The sequence below is a fragment of the Leptonotus elevatus genome, chromosome 7, assembly GCF_054856555.1.
Source record: "Leptonotus elevatus isolate MCC_2025b chromosome 7, RoL_Lele_1.0, whole genome shotgun sequence".
Classification (NCBI taxonomy): Eukaryota; Metazoa; Chordata; class Actinopteri; order Syngnathiformes; family Syngnathidae; genus Leptonotus; species Leptonotus elevatus.
The window spans coordinates 18,330,616-18,344,715 of NC_141245.1; the positions used below are offsets into that span (position 1 = coordinate 18,330,616).

At 41.8% G+C, this 14,100-nt stretch overlaps 1 protein-coding gene across 1 annotated transcript; it reads left to right on the forward strand.

Moving 5' to 3' along the window:
• Positions 1-517: 517 nt before the first annotated feature.
• Positions 518-13,952, forward strand: kpna4 (karyopherin alpha 4 (importin alpha 3)). The gene is made up of 17 exons (XM_086080218.1): positions 518-773; positions 3,780-3,824; positions 3,967-4,056; positions 6,038-6,067; positions 6,180-6,232; positions 6,633-6,728; positions 6,973-7,058; positions 7,186-7,272; positions 7,355-7,524; positions 8,288-8,332; positions 8,434-8,565; positions 8,680-8,808; positions 10,030-10,134; positions 10,218-10,289; positions 10,391-10,553; positions 10,636-10,730; positions 11,849-13,952. Exons 1-17 carry the CDS (start codon positions 705-707, stop codon positions 11,942-11,944), a joined length of 1,563 nt encoding a protein of 520 aa, XP_085936344.1. The 5' UTR covers positions 518-704; the 3' UTR covers positions 11,945-13,952.
• Positions 13,953-14,100: the final 148 nt, after the last annotated feature.

A 14,100-nucleotide genomic window follows, 5' to 3' on the forward strand; every position in this document is an offset into this window, starting at 1 on the left:
TCCAAATGTGTGTATGTATTTATTTTTTAATTATTTAAAATGAGAAATATTCTATAATAAAATGAGGAAAATATATATATTTAAAACAAATATTGGGTCACACTATAGCACTACAGCATGTAAATACAAACAGTCATTTGCACGTGATTTATTGATGCTGTCATTGTATGCATTCATTTATAATAAATATATCCTACAGTTATTTTGACTTTTTTTAAATTTATTTTAGCTTGCAATGTCCATGCACACGAGTCTGGAAAATATGAGTACCACTCATACTGTTAACAAAAGTCAAAACAAAAAACTGTACATATATTTGTGTATATAAATGACGAGACGAGGGGACAAAGGCGAGTCATATAACTAATCATAGATTGAATACAATAAACATCAAACAATAACTTAGTCATGCTAACGAATGCATTTTGCCACACAGTCCGTGTTGGCGGGTATCTTACAACAAACCAATGAGAGCAGAGAGGCTTCCCCCACCCTTCCTCTCCGCCACCGGCAATCCCAGCATGCACCGCGGCCTTTCCAGCAGTAGCAAAAAATAGTCCGTTAACGAGCGAGCGAGGCGGAGCGAGAGAGCGAGCAAAATAGATCGAGAGAGGCCGAGAAGGGGAACTAGAGAAACGCTAGCTTAACTGGCTAATTCCACGAGTGAAATCAACTGCGCCCCTAGCTTCGCCGCAACCGCTAGCATGGCCGACAACGACAAACTGGACAACCAGCGACTGAAGAATTTCAAGAACAAGGGTCGGGATTTGGAGGTAAAAAAAAAAAAAGGGGGGCTATCGACGCTTTTTGCCCCCGATTTTTAAACCGAGGCATCGCCGCTCCAGAGCTCGCCGCCAACTTCGCCCCCTTGGCTTCCCTGTGACGTCGTTTCTAATTTGCACCATCGAGAACTTTGCCCCCAGGCTTCTACCAGGGCCTCCACTTAGTACATTTTTTTTCAACCTCCCGACCTATGGTAGAGGATTTTACCTTAAGTCTCGGCTTCTGCAGCCCTTTTAGACCGTTTATTGAGTAAAGTATCAGAGAGGACTTCCCATCGAGTCCGCTGGAGCGGCTAGCTCGCTGCTAGCCAGGCCCACGGTGGACACGCTAGCTCCAGAGAAGCAACCGAGCGTTTTGACTTTATGCGCGCTAAGGCCGAATGCTCGAATAGATACTTAAAATCGCACACATGTGAGGGTAAAAATATATATTAAGGAGTATGTCCTCGATGGGGAAGTTAATACTGCGGCGTATTAACGTCACGTCGAAGCTGCAGTTTAGCTAGCGCCTGTTAAGCTTGGAAGCCGCAACCCCCTCCCACGGCTTTAGCATAAAAACAATGGCGCGGGGCATAATTGACCTCTTATTGCGCTTCAGATCGCGTTTTGTTTGTAGGTGCTGTTTTAAAATTTGCCTAATAACGTGGATTTCTGTAACCCAGCGCTCGGACATGGATGAAGCTAAGCTACGCGCTAGCTACCGATTGACATGATTTACAAGATTTCGCACTTGCATTGATTGCAGCTCGACGGCCATTGTTTTGTTTATAAGGGGCGACCTGTTTTGAGTATGCGTTTGCGCAGCATGGACTGATTCATCCTGTTTGACAAGTAGTTTTTTTTTTTTTACGTGCTGCTGCAGCCCGGTAGGTTGGTAGGCCGGTGCACGGCAGCTGTCCTGTCAATGCCTCTTCATCATAGTCATTGGTGAACATCGCAAGCTACTACAGTCCAGGTCCATATATATTGGAATGATGACACAAGTGTCGTTTTTTTGGGGGGTTTGGAATACTGCCACAATTGCTTTGAAATGAAACGAACAAGTTGTGCTTAAACTGCACTCTTGGAGCTGTAATTTAAGGGTATTTAAATCTAAATCCGGTGAACAGAACAGCTTTGTATGTATGTAGCTCCCTCGTTTTAAGGAAACAAAAGTAATAGGACATTTGGCTTTTCTATGGTGAAGTGAGTATTTGACAATGTGACTGCTAGCAAACGCAGCAGGAGGATTTCTGTAGTGTGTATCTGCTTACATTCAGCCAAAAGCTTCAGGACTCATTAGATCGCGCTTCACAGTCCTGATGGACAAGAATTTTCTTTAAGGCAAAGAAGTGGAATGTTATGCAATGGAGTCCATCACCTGACCTGGATCCCATTGAGCATGCGGTTCATTGCCGAAGAAGTATACTCAAGGGAAAACGCTCAGGAGCAAACAGGAATTAAAGACTTACAGCAGAGGCCTGACTAAGAGCGTCACAAGGGATAAAATCCTACATCTGGTGATGCGTGTGTGTTCCAACTTGTGTTGTTCTGATACCGTTTTATGGCCCCTGATTTTGACACCCAGTTTAGCGGTATCGGCCGATACCCAACATCATAAAACGGCCCTGCAATTGGTTCAGAGCATGCAAGGGCCAATGGGATACCTTGGCTCGGCATGCGGTGAACACGTCACACATCAGTGAATGTCATGCACAAGCGAGACACAAGATGCTTGCCGATGACGATACCACTGTTTTAATGCAGTATCGGAACAACACTAGTTCCAACCAAGTATTTAAAAAGTGAAAGTTTGATTTGTTGTTGTTCATTTGTCCCCTTGCTTTTGGTGACTTAAAAAGTGTGTGTGTGTGTGTGTATATATATATATATATATATATATATATATATATATATATATATATATATATATATATATATATATATATATTCATATTCATGTTCATATTCACCTAATGTGGATGTAAATAGCCTAAAATAAAAAGCTGACAGTTTGCAGTCGAAGCGTATCATCTCAAATCCATTGTGGTGGTTTTTAGAGCCAAAAAGATGCGAGCTGCGTTGATACCCTGATATTTATGGACCCGACTGCGCTCCATACTTCGTAATGAAGTGCGATCGCTTGGACTGCGCACATGGCTGCTTTTACGACTCTTGTGATTAGCCATGCGGGGGATCTGAATGTGGCACAACAAGATTCCCCGGCACCAATCCTCTGTTATGCCAGTGATGCCAATATATTATACTTATACAGTACTCATTATGATCCCTCAAGGGGAAAAGGAACTCACACGCCACAAAAAATCTGCATATATACACACACAGACGCCGGCATGCAGTAACGTGATACAAGTGAAGTTATGTAAAACTGACAACAGGGCTGCTGCCTGTAATTCATATCTTTCTTGTTGTGATCTTAAGGGAACAAGAAAGGAATGATTTTATTCATGTTTTTTTTTTTAGAATCGTCCAATTAAATGTTATTGAAATTTTGTTCCGTCAAATCTCGGCATCAGTCGCAAACAAATCCGTATCGGTCAGGCCTTTATCCCGATAATGATACATATCCCCCAAATTTATTTTTTCCTTAAAATGAAATGAAATTAATGGGAATTTTCTCTCATTTTAATTGATAAAAAAAACATTTTATATTGAAAACACAGTGAAATGAATACAAGATAAATACAAATGTCCAGTGGAAAAATATTATCCAATAGTACAACCAACATTGTGTACATTATATACTATAGTGTAATGTACAGTGTTTATAATCATAGCTTTGCAAGAAAGACATTCAGGCTGCATCTTGGGGCCGAACAGCTTCGATTTTCAGTGAATAGGTGTTAGTTGGGTAATTGAAAAGAAACGGAGAAGTGCTGAATTGTGCATCTTGAAAGTTTGAGCTATAGAGTTATTCTTCTTTGGATTTATGGCTCAAAAATGTTGAATTGCGTTCTGATCCCGTGCTCATGCTAATTAATACTTTTGTCTCCGCAGTCCATGAGAAGACAGAGGACGGAGGTAGTGGTGGAGCTGCGAAAGGTAATTTATTTGCCGTCAAATATGTTGTTTATTTTAATCAGGTGTGTAAGATCTCTCTCTCTCTCTCTCTCTCTCTCTACCGCCCATCTGAAATGACACATTGCTGTTCTGCTGATAAACCTTTTCTTTTGCTCTTCAACAGAACAAAAGAGACGAGCACCTCCTGAAGAGAAGAAATGTGCCCCATGAGGACATTTGCGAGGATTCCGATGTGGACGGAGATTTCAGATCGGTATGAAGCATTAGCACATAACTTGCTATAGATAAACGCTACCTTAATTGCCCCCCCCCCCCCCCCCAACTTGTCTGAATCTTACTCGAAAGAAAAATTTTGAATTGACAGAGCAGCTCCTAACTTTAAAAAGAAAAGCTCTTCAGTTGGTTCTCTCATTAGTAATTAATTTAACTCCGGGCTGCCATCCTACTCCGTGATTTCTAGCATGTTTTTGTCATTGATAATCAGGCATCCCATGCTGAACGAACGAGCACAAGGCTTGGTGACATCAAAGGGGCCACTCAGCACTTCAGAGATTCAATCAGGCTAACTGCTCAGTGCTATTGAGTAGGCGGAATACAAATGGCCTACTTAGCCGTATATCAACAATGTCACGCCGCTCTGAGTCACTTTTGCACAGCCGGGAGGGTCTTTTTGTGGGAACAGTCGGCTCGCTGCTCCATTTGAAATGCTTAACATGCCAGTCATCTCTTGGTGTTAAAAACAAAACAAAAACGTGATGCTCTTTCTTCTGTGGTGTCAAGCAGCTAGCTTATGTTGGTTAGCCCACTGTTGAATTTGAGGCTTATTAAGGTGTCTTCGTTTTAGTTTGGACACTTCCAAATCTTGTAGAAGTATAAAAGTGTAAGTGTCTTATTCCTTATCAAACTCATCAACGCACAGCAATGAACCTTCTTTAATATGTCACTTGCTAACACGCTCACTAGACAAGTGAAGTTGCATTAAGGTTTCAGGCTGTTTTTTTTTTATTCTTTATGTTTTTGATACAAGAAATGGAAATGTCACATTTATGTTTGTATTTGCCTGACAGATTTTTTTTCTAGACAAGGAAATAGTCTGCTACTATGCACAATGTGAATTTAAGAAATGGGAACTGTTGATTTTGATTATAGAGATAGACCGATATGTTTTTTCAGGGCAAATACCGATGCCGATTATTAGTAGTCAAGGAGACCGATAACCGATATTTGAAGCCGATATTAATTTTCAGTAAAAATGGGGGCACTCTGTTGTAATGTCTTAAAGCATGTTTATTGAACAAATTTTCAGACTTTTCAAAATGCGGAAGTTTTTTCCCCACCTTAGACAATTGACATCCTTTTAAATTTATTAAAAAAAAACATTTAGGGAGCTCCCAAAGTTATCAGTCTTAAAAAGTTAAATGGAAACTTAAGCAAGTAAATACCATAGCTCTCTATAGTTTTCTAAAGTAAATGTTTTTTTCCCCCCATAATTTAAAAATACTTGAAATCGTTCTCATTTCTTTAATGTTGAACAAAAACAAATGGTTCAGAAGGTTCCCAGGGTCAGTAGCATCTCTTATAAAGTTAACTGAAAATTTAAATAAATAGATCACTGAGATTAAAATGGTTTTAGATTTACCTTATATCGGCCGTCAGATAAATAAAAAAAAAGACGCTACGGATATTCGTCAAAATGCCCAATATCAGTCTATCCCTATTTGATTAAATAAAAAAAAGAAACCAATTTTATACGGCAGTTATTTTCTCTTTTGTAGTCATAATCGCTCGTTTATGAAGCAAAAATAGATTTCGTCCAAATATTTGATTATTCAATACACTTTTCTGTAAGGTGCTCCAATAGTAAAAAAATTTCAATAGTTACTTCCCTACACCGTCCCCTTTTTGTCAAATCTTTGTTGCTTTAGGTCCCCCAGGATTAACCCACAAAAAAATTGTTCCTCAAAATTGCTCCTCCACTAAAGTCAGTTATTTATTTAAAGCCTTGCACTTAATTCAGATGTCGTTCCTCATCCCAGCGTCCCCTCACTGAAACTTCCTTCCTATTTGTCATTGCATGCAAAAACAGTTTGAGGAAGGATATTCTTACTTTTGGGGAGGGAGGTGGGTTAAAAGTTGTCTTTGTGGATTCTTCAGGTTATTTGAATAATGAGATGGGCAGCATGTGTGAGGACACTTCTCTTGACTAATGACTTTCTAATTTGTCCCCTTTTCAGCAAAACACCTCCCTTGAAGCAATAGTGCAAGTAAGTTGTCAAGTTTGATTTAGTTCTTTGCTTAATCTATTTTATATCCAGTGTAGAGTCTACCCTTCTGAATTAAACATGAATATAGTAAGCTTCTCTGTTTGCATTGTAGAATGCCACCAGTGATAACCAGGGCATCCAGCTGAGTGCTGTACAGGCTGCCAGGTACGAGCACACACACACACACACACACACATGTTGATCTCTGGAGCTGAATGTTGCCATGGTTTTCAGCAGACTAGAGATTAATAAACTTGTTTTTTTGCACGTCAGTATCTAGAAAGAGGCTAAGAGTCTGAAATGCTCAGAATTACAAAACGTATGAAATCTTTGCATTGTCATTGTTTCTTCTCAGAGCCCCCCCCCCCCCCCAATATTGTGGTACTTGTACAGTCATGACATCTGTACAAGAAACATGTCATGCCACAAACAGACGGCGTTTCCATGTTGACATTGTTCAAATTCTCCAAATTCTTTGACTTGTTATGCAGCCCTGTCTGCATGTGTCAGATTGTCTGCGCACATGAATAATGGAATGTCGTCCACATGTCTCCCGTTCATGTAGGAAGTTGTTGTCCAGCGACCGCAACCCTCCCATAGACGACCTGATCAGGTCTGGCATCCTTCCTATTCTGGTCCACTGTCTGGACAGAGATGACAAGTAAGTCGGCGCGCGTCCTGCGTGTGTTAATTAGAAAGTAGTTTGGCTTTGTGTTGTGAGTTTTGCACGCTTCAAAGATATGCAAAGCAGTGCTCACAGGAGATGTGAACGGTGATGCAAGTATGCAAATGTGTTCCGGCGTTCACCTTCCAGGAACGGCATCACACACAAATGACTCATCATCACGCGCTTAATGCCTGGTGTTGTTTAACGTCGCCTTTCGCTGTGTTTTTCCATTCTGCAGCCCTTCTTTGCAGTTTGAGGCGGCCTGGGCTCTGACCAACATAGCGTCTGGCACCGCCGAGCAGACCCAAGCTGTGGTGGAGTCCGGTAAGTTGCATGACACGCTCATTTTCTGGGGGTCCTTGGCTTACTGGTATAATGAACAATACAACTGCAAAACAATGATGAGTAGTAGTAGTAAAAACATGTATTATTAAGCTGTTTGTGTATGCAGGCGCTGTGCCGCGCTTCCTGAGGCTGCTTAACTCCCCGCATCAAAACGTGTGCGAACAGGCGGTCTGGGCTTTGGGCAACATCATAGGTGAGCTGCCGCCATTTGCCATATTTGGGATCACCCATGAGATAAAAGGTCAAACTGATGCGCGTACGCGCCTCGTCGTCAGGCGACGGCCCGCAATGCAGAGACTACGTGATCGGCTTGGGCGTCGTCAAGCCACTGCTGTCTTTCATCAGTCCCTCCATCCCGATCACCTTCCTTCGCAATGTCACCTGGGTTATGGTCAATCTGTGCCGCCATAAAGATCCTCCACCTCCCATGGAGACCATCCAAGAGGTTTGTGGGATTTTTTTGTTTTCATTGTATTTTTTGAAGCCAATTCAAGGTTACCATTCATTCATTCATTCAAAGGGCTAAAAGGTCAACAACAACAAAAAAAATACAGATTTGTATTTTTTATGTACTTTTCTAATTACTTTTATCATGCAGTTATGTTGCTTGTGCTTTCAAAATTCTCATGAGCCGAGTCTATATAACATGAAATATTTAGTATTAATAACAAAGTGATGATGACACTTGGGTTAATGCAGTGGGTTAGTAGTTGGCATTTCTCCTTCCACATTACAAAAAACAGGCATGTTAGGTTCATTAAAGACCATGCCCTGTGATTGGCTGTCAACAAGCCCAGTGTACAATACAGGGCCTTTTTCTCAAAGTCAGCTGGGAAAGGCTCCAGCGCACGTATAGAAAATGGATGGATGAACTTATGTAGGACATAAATATAAAATGTTTGTGTAGCTAGCCAATTTTAAAACAGTTGACAAGCTAAATAGATGATATAATAAGTCAGTGTTTCAGTATATGTGGATAATGTAGACTTTTGGATAGTGTCTATGGATGTGATGAATTTAGTGAATATGAGCTCTTCATTTTGATGGACGTAGCTTTAAAAGTATTTAGTTTAGCTTCCTTAATAAACCTAAATGAAATATTTTCTGAAAAAGCACATTACGAAGTCCTCGCCGTTTTGAGTTGTAACGCATCTCACAGAAATGTTTTCCCTTTCGACCTCATCTTAATTTCCATTTTTAATCCGTAGATCCTTCCCGCTCTCCGTGTGCTGATCCACCACACTGACGTCAGTGTGAGTAAACTCTTGTTTGACTGTTGGAGGAAGTCTTGTTGCAAGGTCATGAAGTTCGACATTTAATTCCTGCGATCCCTTCCCCTCCTCGTTGCTTCCAGATCTTAGTAGACACGGTGTGGGCGCTCTCCTATCTGACGGACGCTGGGAACGAGCAGATCCAAATGGTGATTGACTCTGGCATTGTCCCTCACCTGGTCCCACTGCTCAGCCACCAGGAGGTCAAAGTCCAGGTATGGGAAAGGCTTCATAAATGTCTCCTGGTTTTTTTGTAATACATTGAAGGCACTTTTAAATAAATATTACTGCATTATTAATGCTGTTTTTCCACTCATGTTTTCATCCAGACCGCTGCCCTGAGGGCTGTGGGCAACATCGTGACTGGAACAGATGAGCAGACGCAGGTGGTGCTCAACTGCGACGCTCTCAACCACTTCCCCGCCCTCCTGTCACACCCGAAGGAGAAAATTAACAAGGTAACACGCTCATTGCGCACGTCTCGCTACGTTCTGCAGCATGACGTCGCTGGAAGTGATGACATCTGAGACGTGCTTGTGTGAAAGTTGCGTGAAAGGGGGGGGGGGCTAGGTGGATTAAGATTAGATTAGATGACACATCACATGGAAGATTGAGAACGACGCCGACGATGAGGATCACCACCTGCTGCAGTTTTAGTTGGTTAAGAATTTAACTGGTAGAAGGGGGATAGTAGTTTGTGTGTGTTTGTGTGTTGACGACTGATTGTGTGAACCAATTAAATGGGTTGGTGGCAAGAGAGTGCTGAGAATCAGCCGTGCTGATATCGGAGTGCATCTGAGACCAGTCACTTTCAAATAGAGGCCCGTCTCAAATGGTTTGTGACTTGGACAATGATTAGAGCCTCAACACCGCTCTCACCCCAACCACAGCACAAAAGTCTCTGCCAGGCATCCTCTCTTGACGTGGATGTCTGGATTCTGATCCAGTTCAGACGCGCTGTAGAACTCGTGACCCAATTGTTAAAATGTTTTGTTGCTTCAAAAAAAGACGTTTATGAAGTCTCTACCAGAATCACAGTTCAGCAAAAGCTCAATTTTGACATCTCTAAGATATTGTGTGTTAATGAAATGCCAAAATGAAAATAATACAGGGGTCCTTAGTTTACATTGGTTCAAGCAGTAGTGTGACGCTCGTATTCCACTGAGTGGCAAATGTTTGTGAACCCAGCGCATATTGATTTCTCGTCACGATTGGTTTGAGTTCGCAGAACGGAATGTTCACCAGAAAAAATAATAATAATTTGCGCCAAACCCCCCCCCAATGAAACTCGAGGTGAACATCCGGCAAATGTTTGATTAATGGACATTGGCAAACCTTGAACGAACCCTAATGGGAGCGCACATCTGCTACCTTTGCCAACACTCTCAAACGTTCACCCCTCCGTGGAATACTGGTTTGTTTATTTTTTATTATCATTCGATTAAAATCAAACCTGAAAATTATCAGTCACTTTAATTTTTTTTATTTTAGAATGCCAATTGAAAATGGAAATACCAAACTGTTCTACAGTCCTAAAAGTTATTAGTTAAGTACTGCGTTAATTTGTACAAATTTGGAGTAAAGCGCTGTCACAGGAGCAGTAAACTGAGGACCCAAAAATATTGCCCATTTTCGTCTGGACACACCTAGCGACTGTATTTGTATCTTTTGTCCTGTAGGAGGCGGTGTGGTTCCTATCAAACATCACAGCAGGAAATCAGCAGCAGGTGCAGGCGGTCATTGATGCCCAGCTAGTGCCCATGATCATTCACCTTCTCGACAAGGTACACACCTTTCATTGTCTTAGGAATTGCACAAATGACACATGGCACAGACTATTAAAATTTTACTTGGGGTGTCAATTTAGGGTGACTTTGGAACCCAAAAGGAAGCAGCCTGGGCCATCAGCAACCTTACAATAAGTGGAAGGAAAGATCAGGTACAAAACGTTTTCTGTGTTTATGCAAGGTTCCCTCTCCTCCATTGCTGAATGAAGTACGACAAACGAAACCTTTATCCCCTGTCTTGTGGTGCCTTCAGGTGGCCCATCTGATCGAAAAGAAGGTCATCCCTCCGTTCTGCAACCTGCTGACGGTGAAGGACGCCCAAGTGGTGCAGGTGGTCCTGGACGGCCTCAGCAACATCCTGAAGATGGCTGACGAAAAGGCCGAAACCATCGCTAATCTCATTGAGGAGTGCGGAGGTGGGACTTGACCTACATTGTGATATTAAGCAAACCCCTTTGTTTGTTTTTGATTTTTTTCATATGGGATTTGTCTGTACAGGTTTGGAGAAAGTGGAGCAGTTGCAGAATCATGAAAACGGCGATATCTACAAGCTAGCATATCAAATTATTGATCAGTTTTTCTCCTCTGATGATGTAAGTTGAAGGCTGGTGTTAAACATTATTTTCAAATACCTTCTTTACATACAGATGGTGTCCCGACTACTTTTCCACCTTTTTTAAATCTTTTTACCACCCTTTCTTTTCTTTTTCTTTTTTTACTATTAAGTGCAGTGCCAATCTTCAAACCTTCTTGGCCTTTTAATATTAGGGGTGAAAGAAGTACTCGAGTAAATGGAGTATCTCAAGTATGAAAAATCCTCTAAGGCTTTTTCCTGCCTTGAGTACTCGTTTATTTAAGGCTCTAGTGTAGAAGACGCATGGGACACTTCTGATAGCAATGCACTTACACGGCTCGACACTGTGACCAATTTACACCCCCAATTTTTTTTATCCGGTCGCACGGGCATGAGTACATGATAAAATCCTTCCAACTAATGCAATGTTGTCAAAGTCCGGTCCTCGAAGGCCTGACTCCTGCATGTTTTCGAGGTTTCCCACGTTCAACACGGGTGATTCATATTTAAGATCATCAGCAAGCTCTTATCCTGATCATTGAATCAGGTGTGTTGGAGTAGAGAAACCTCGAAAACATGCAGAACTCAAGCCCTTGAGGACCGAATCTTGACACATGTCAACTAATACATTGACGTCAATGCAATTGCCTTGTTACTTGTATTTTGAAGTATTTGCAAAAGAAACGAATGGAAACGGGCACAAGTTGCATGTGTGTTTTGCACATTTTCAGTAAATTTGCTTAAAAAAATGTAAACAATTGGATGGCGAGGTGCATTCAAATGCAGTTGGACATTTCAAACTCGGACAGGAAATAAGTACGGTAATAATTGCAAATATCTAAACAATTGCCTTATTACTGTTAGTCTGGTTCAAATTTGTAAATGCACAACCACCCTCCCATATGATGTCTTATTTTTTTGTTGTGTAATTAAAATTACTCTTTATCCCTTCAAAAATAGATTTTATCTGGAAATACTTGATAGAATTTTCAGTCGAGTACTCGAATATTAAAATACTGGATAGCTGCAGTCGAAGATGATTTCAAACGAGTTTGATAATATCCAAAGTCTTTCAGGAAAAAATAACAAAACTGTAAACTTTGCAACCAATCAATGATCTTTGTCTGTGTGACTCAGATTGACGAAGACAACAGCCTGGTCCCCGAAGCCATCCAGGGTGGAACTTACGGCTTCAACTCCACCAACGTGCCAGCCGAGGGATTCCAGTTCTAGACGGCATCTGGGGTATTCTGGAGTTTTGTTCACGATGCAGCACTCTGTTCAACATAAACAAAATTAGGCGAGAGAGAGAGCGAGAGAGAGCGAGAGTGTGAGAAATTTGATCCATTGTGCTTGGCTCGTGGGATCCATGGCTGCATCTTATCTGAGAGAGAAAAATGTGTGGATTTCATTTGGCATTCCCGGGGGAAAGCAGGCCAAATGAAGTTTGAGTTGGCGAGTGGGTGCGAGTGAGAATGAGTGGCTACATGTTGCAACCAAAATGAAAAATAACTAATCCAAAACCAAGAAAACCACCTACATCGAAAAAAAAACACGGCGACACGACAACGTCCGTAACTCAGAGCGACGACTTCAACAACTCGAGGAGAACCAACAACACGACGACGAACTCTTAATCATGAACGGAGATGAAACGAGCGATCATCACAATTCTCGAGGGCGCCACCTTCCCCCAATCGGCCACGCTATCAGACATGTGTGAATGGAGCCATTGCGTATGAATGTCTGGACTCAGCGCTGAAGAGCCAGGTTCATCTCCTCCCGACGGGACGTCCCGACGGGACGCCCTCCTCCTCCTCTCCTCCCGACGGGACGGGGCCAGGAGTCCGGCTGCGTGTCACGTGTGCGAGCGAGAGAATGGGGCGGATGGGTTGTGTGTGCGTGCGTGCGTGACTGGAGTGTGCGAGGACGCATGCAGGAGAGATGGCAACGAGATACAAATGCGACATCTTGAGCGGGGAAACGCAGCGAGGTTTAGTAAAGGAGAAGGAAATTCAGCCTTTGAGGCTGATCCTCAAATCCCTCAAACGAAGAACTTTGGATATGGGAAGAAGAAACAAAAAACAAAAAAATCATTGCAAGGAATATTTTTGATTTCAATTATTGAGTTGCTATTAATGAACACTGGACATTGTGAATGGCAAATGCACAGATGTGCATTCTATCATGAAGATGCATTTGGTGGCTTTTGGGACGTTTCGTTTTGCCTTTGGAGTGTTCCTTTTTATGTGTTCCCCCTCCCCACAGCTTTTATTTTCATGGCTTCCCTAAAGGCGATCATCACAACGCACCCTCACATAAAAAAAAAAGAAGCTATACCACCACATATGGGCTTGATGCTGTGAAATTGACACCATTGTTACCAATTGAAATTTGCTAACTTTTAATTTAAGTCCAGCAAAACTTTGTTGCCATAGCTTTGACTTACCGTGAAAGGGAGAATTGAACATGGCCATTATCACGTAGGATTGTGAATCTCAACCCTTGCATGTACTCGATGATGGCACAGTTCCTTTTTTTTTTTTTTAAGGGTCTTTTAGTTTCCTTAGGCTGTGGATACAGTGTAATTTTTATTTTAAGTAAACTGTGCTTAAATGTTACATGTTCACCCTTTAATCCCCCCCTTTTTTAATGTCTCACTTGCTAAATAATTTTGGTTTTGCACATGTACTGCAAAGTGAGGCCTCAAGACGACTGGTTGGTCTGATCTGCCAGTGGCCTCTACAGTATGCATCATGTTGACCACACTCTTTGGCTTTCAAGAATCATCCCAGGATCTTTTTTTTTTTTTTTTGTGATAGGTAAGAAAAAGACCATTTATTTCAAGATAATAACGCCCCCCAGGTCCAAAGGGTGTCCAATTGTCCCTTAGTGGAACCTTTGAATAAATCCTGAACAAATTTGCAGTATGTTTAGTACATTTGGGGGTCATGTAGCCCCGTGATCATATTTCCTTCCAGCCAAATGTACAAACTTATTAACAGGTCTGTGTTCAATCCAAGACTCTGTAATAAGAAAAGTAATTACACTTTGTGCGCAGAACATTTCTGTTGGGACACGGGGGATTTTTTTTTCCTGCATTCCACATTAGCAGAGATGTGATTTCAAATCTTTACAAAAATAAAAACTGACACTGAAGATAAGGTGGTTAACCCAAATGTTTTGGGGGAGTTAGGCTACAGCTTAGGTTGTCTGAGAAAAATAAATAGTGAACCCCACAGTGAGAGCCTATTTGTGTGTTCTTTTGAACCGCGGGTGGAAAAATACTGACTCAGCCGTTAACGGTTCCGCCGATGTTCAAATTTGGGTTGCGTGAGCTTGATTGGTTGAAACGAACGCATGCGCACTGGAGGAAATATATGCTGCGT

What these genes read in the sequence shown, in the direction of transcription:
- kpna4 (XM_086080218.1), top strand. Translation starts at nt 705, where the DNA reads ATGGCCGACAACGACAAACTGGACAACCAGCGACTGAAGAATTTCAAG. An exon ending in TAGTGGTGGAGCTGCGAAAG is followed by an intron (nt 3,825 to 3,966) that starts GTAATTTATTTG and finishes GCTCTTCAACAG; the next exon opens with AACAAAAGAGACGAGCACCT. An exon ending in GGCTTTGGGCAACATCATAG is followed by an intron (nt 7,273 to 7,354) that starts GTGAGCTGCCGC and finishes CCTCGTCGTCAG; the next exon opens with GCGACGGCCCGCAATGCAGA.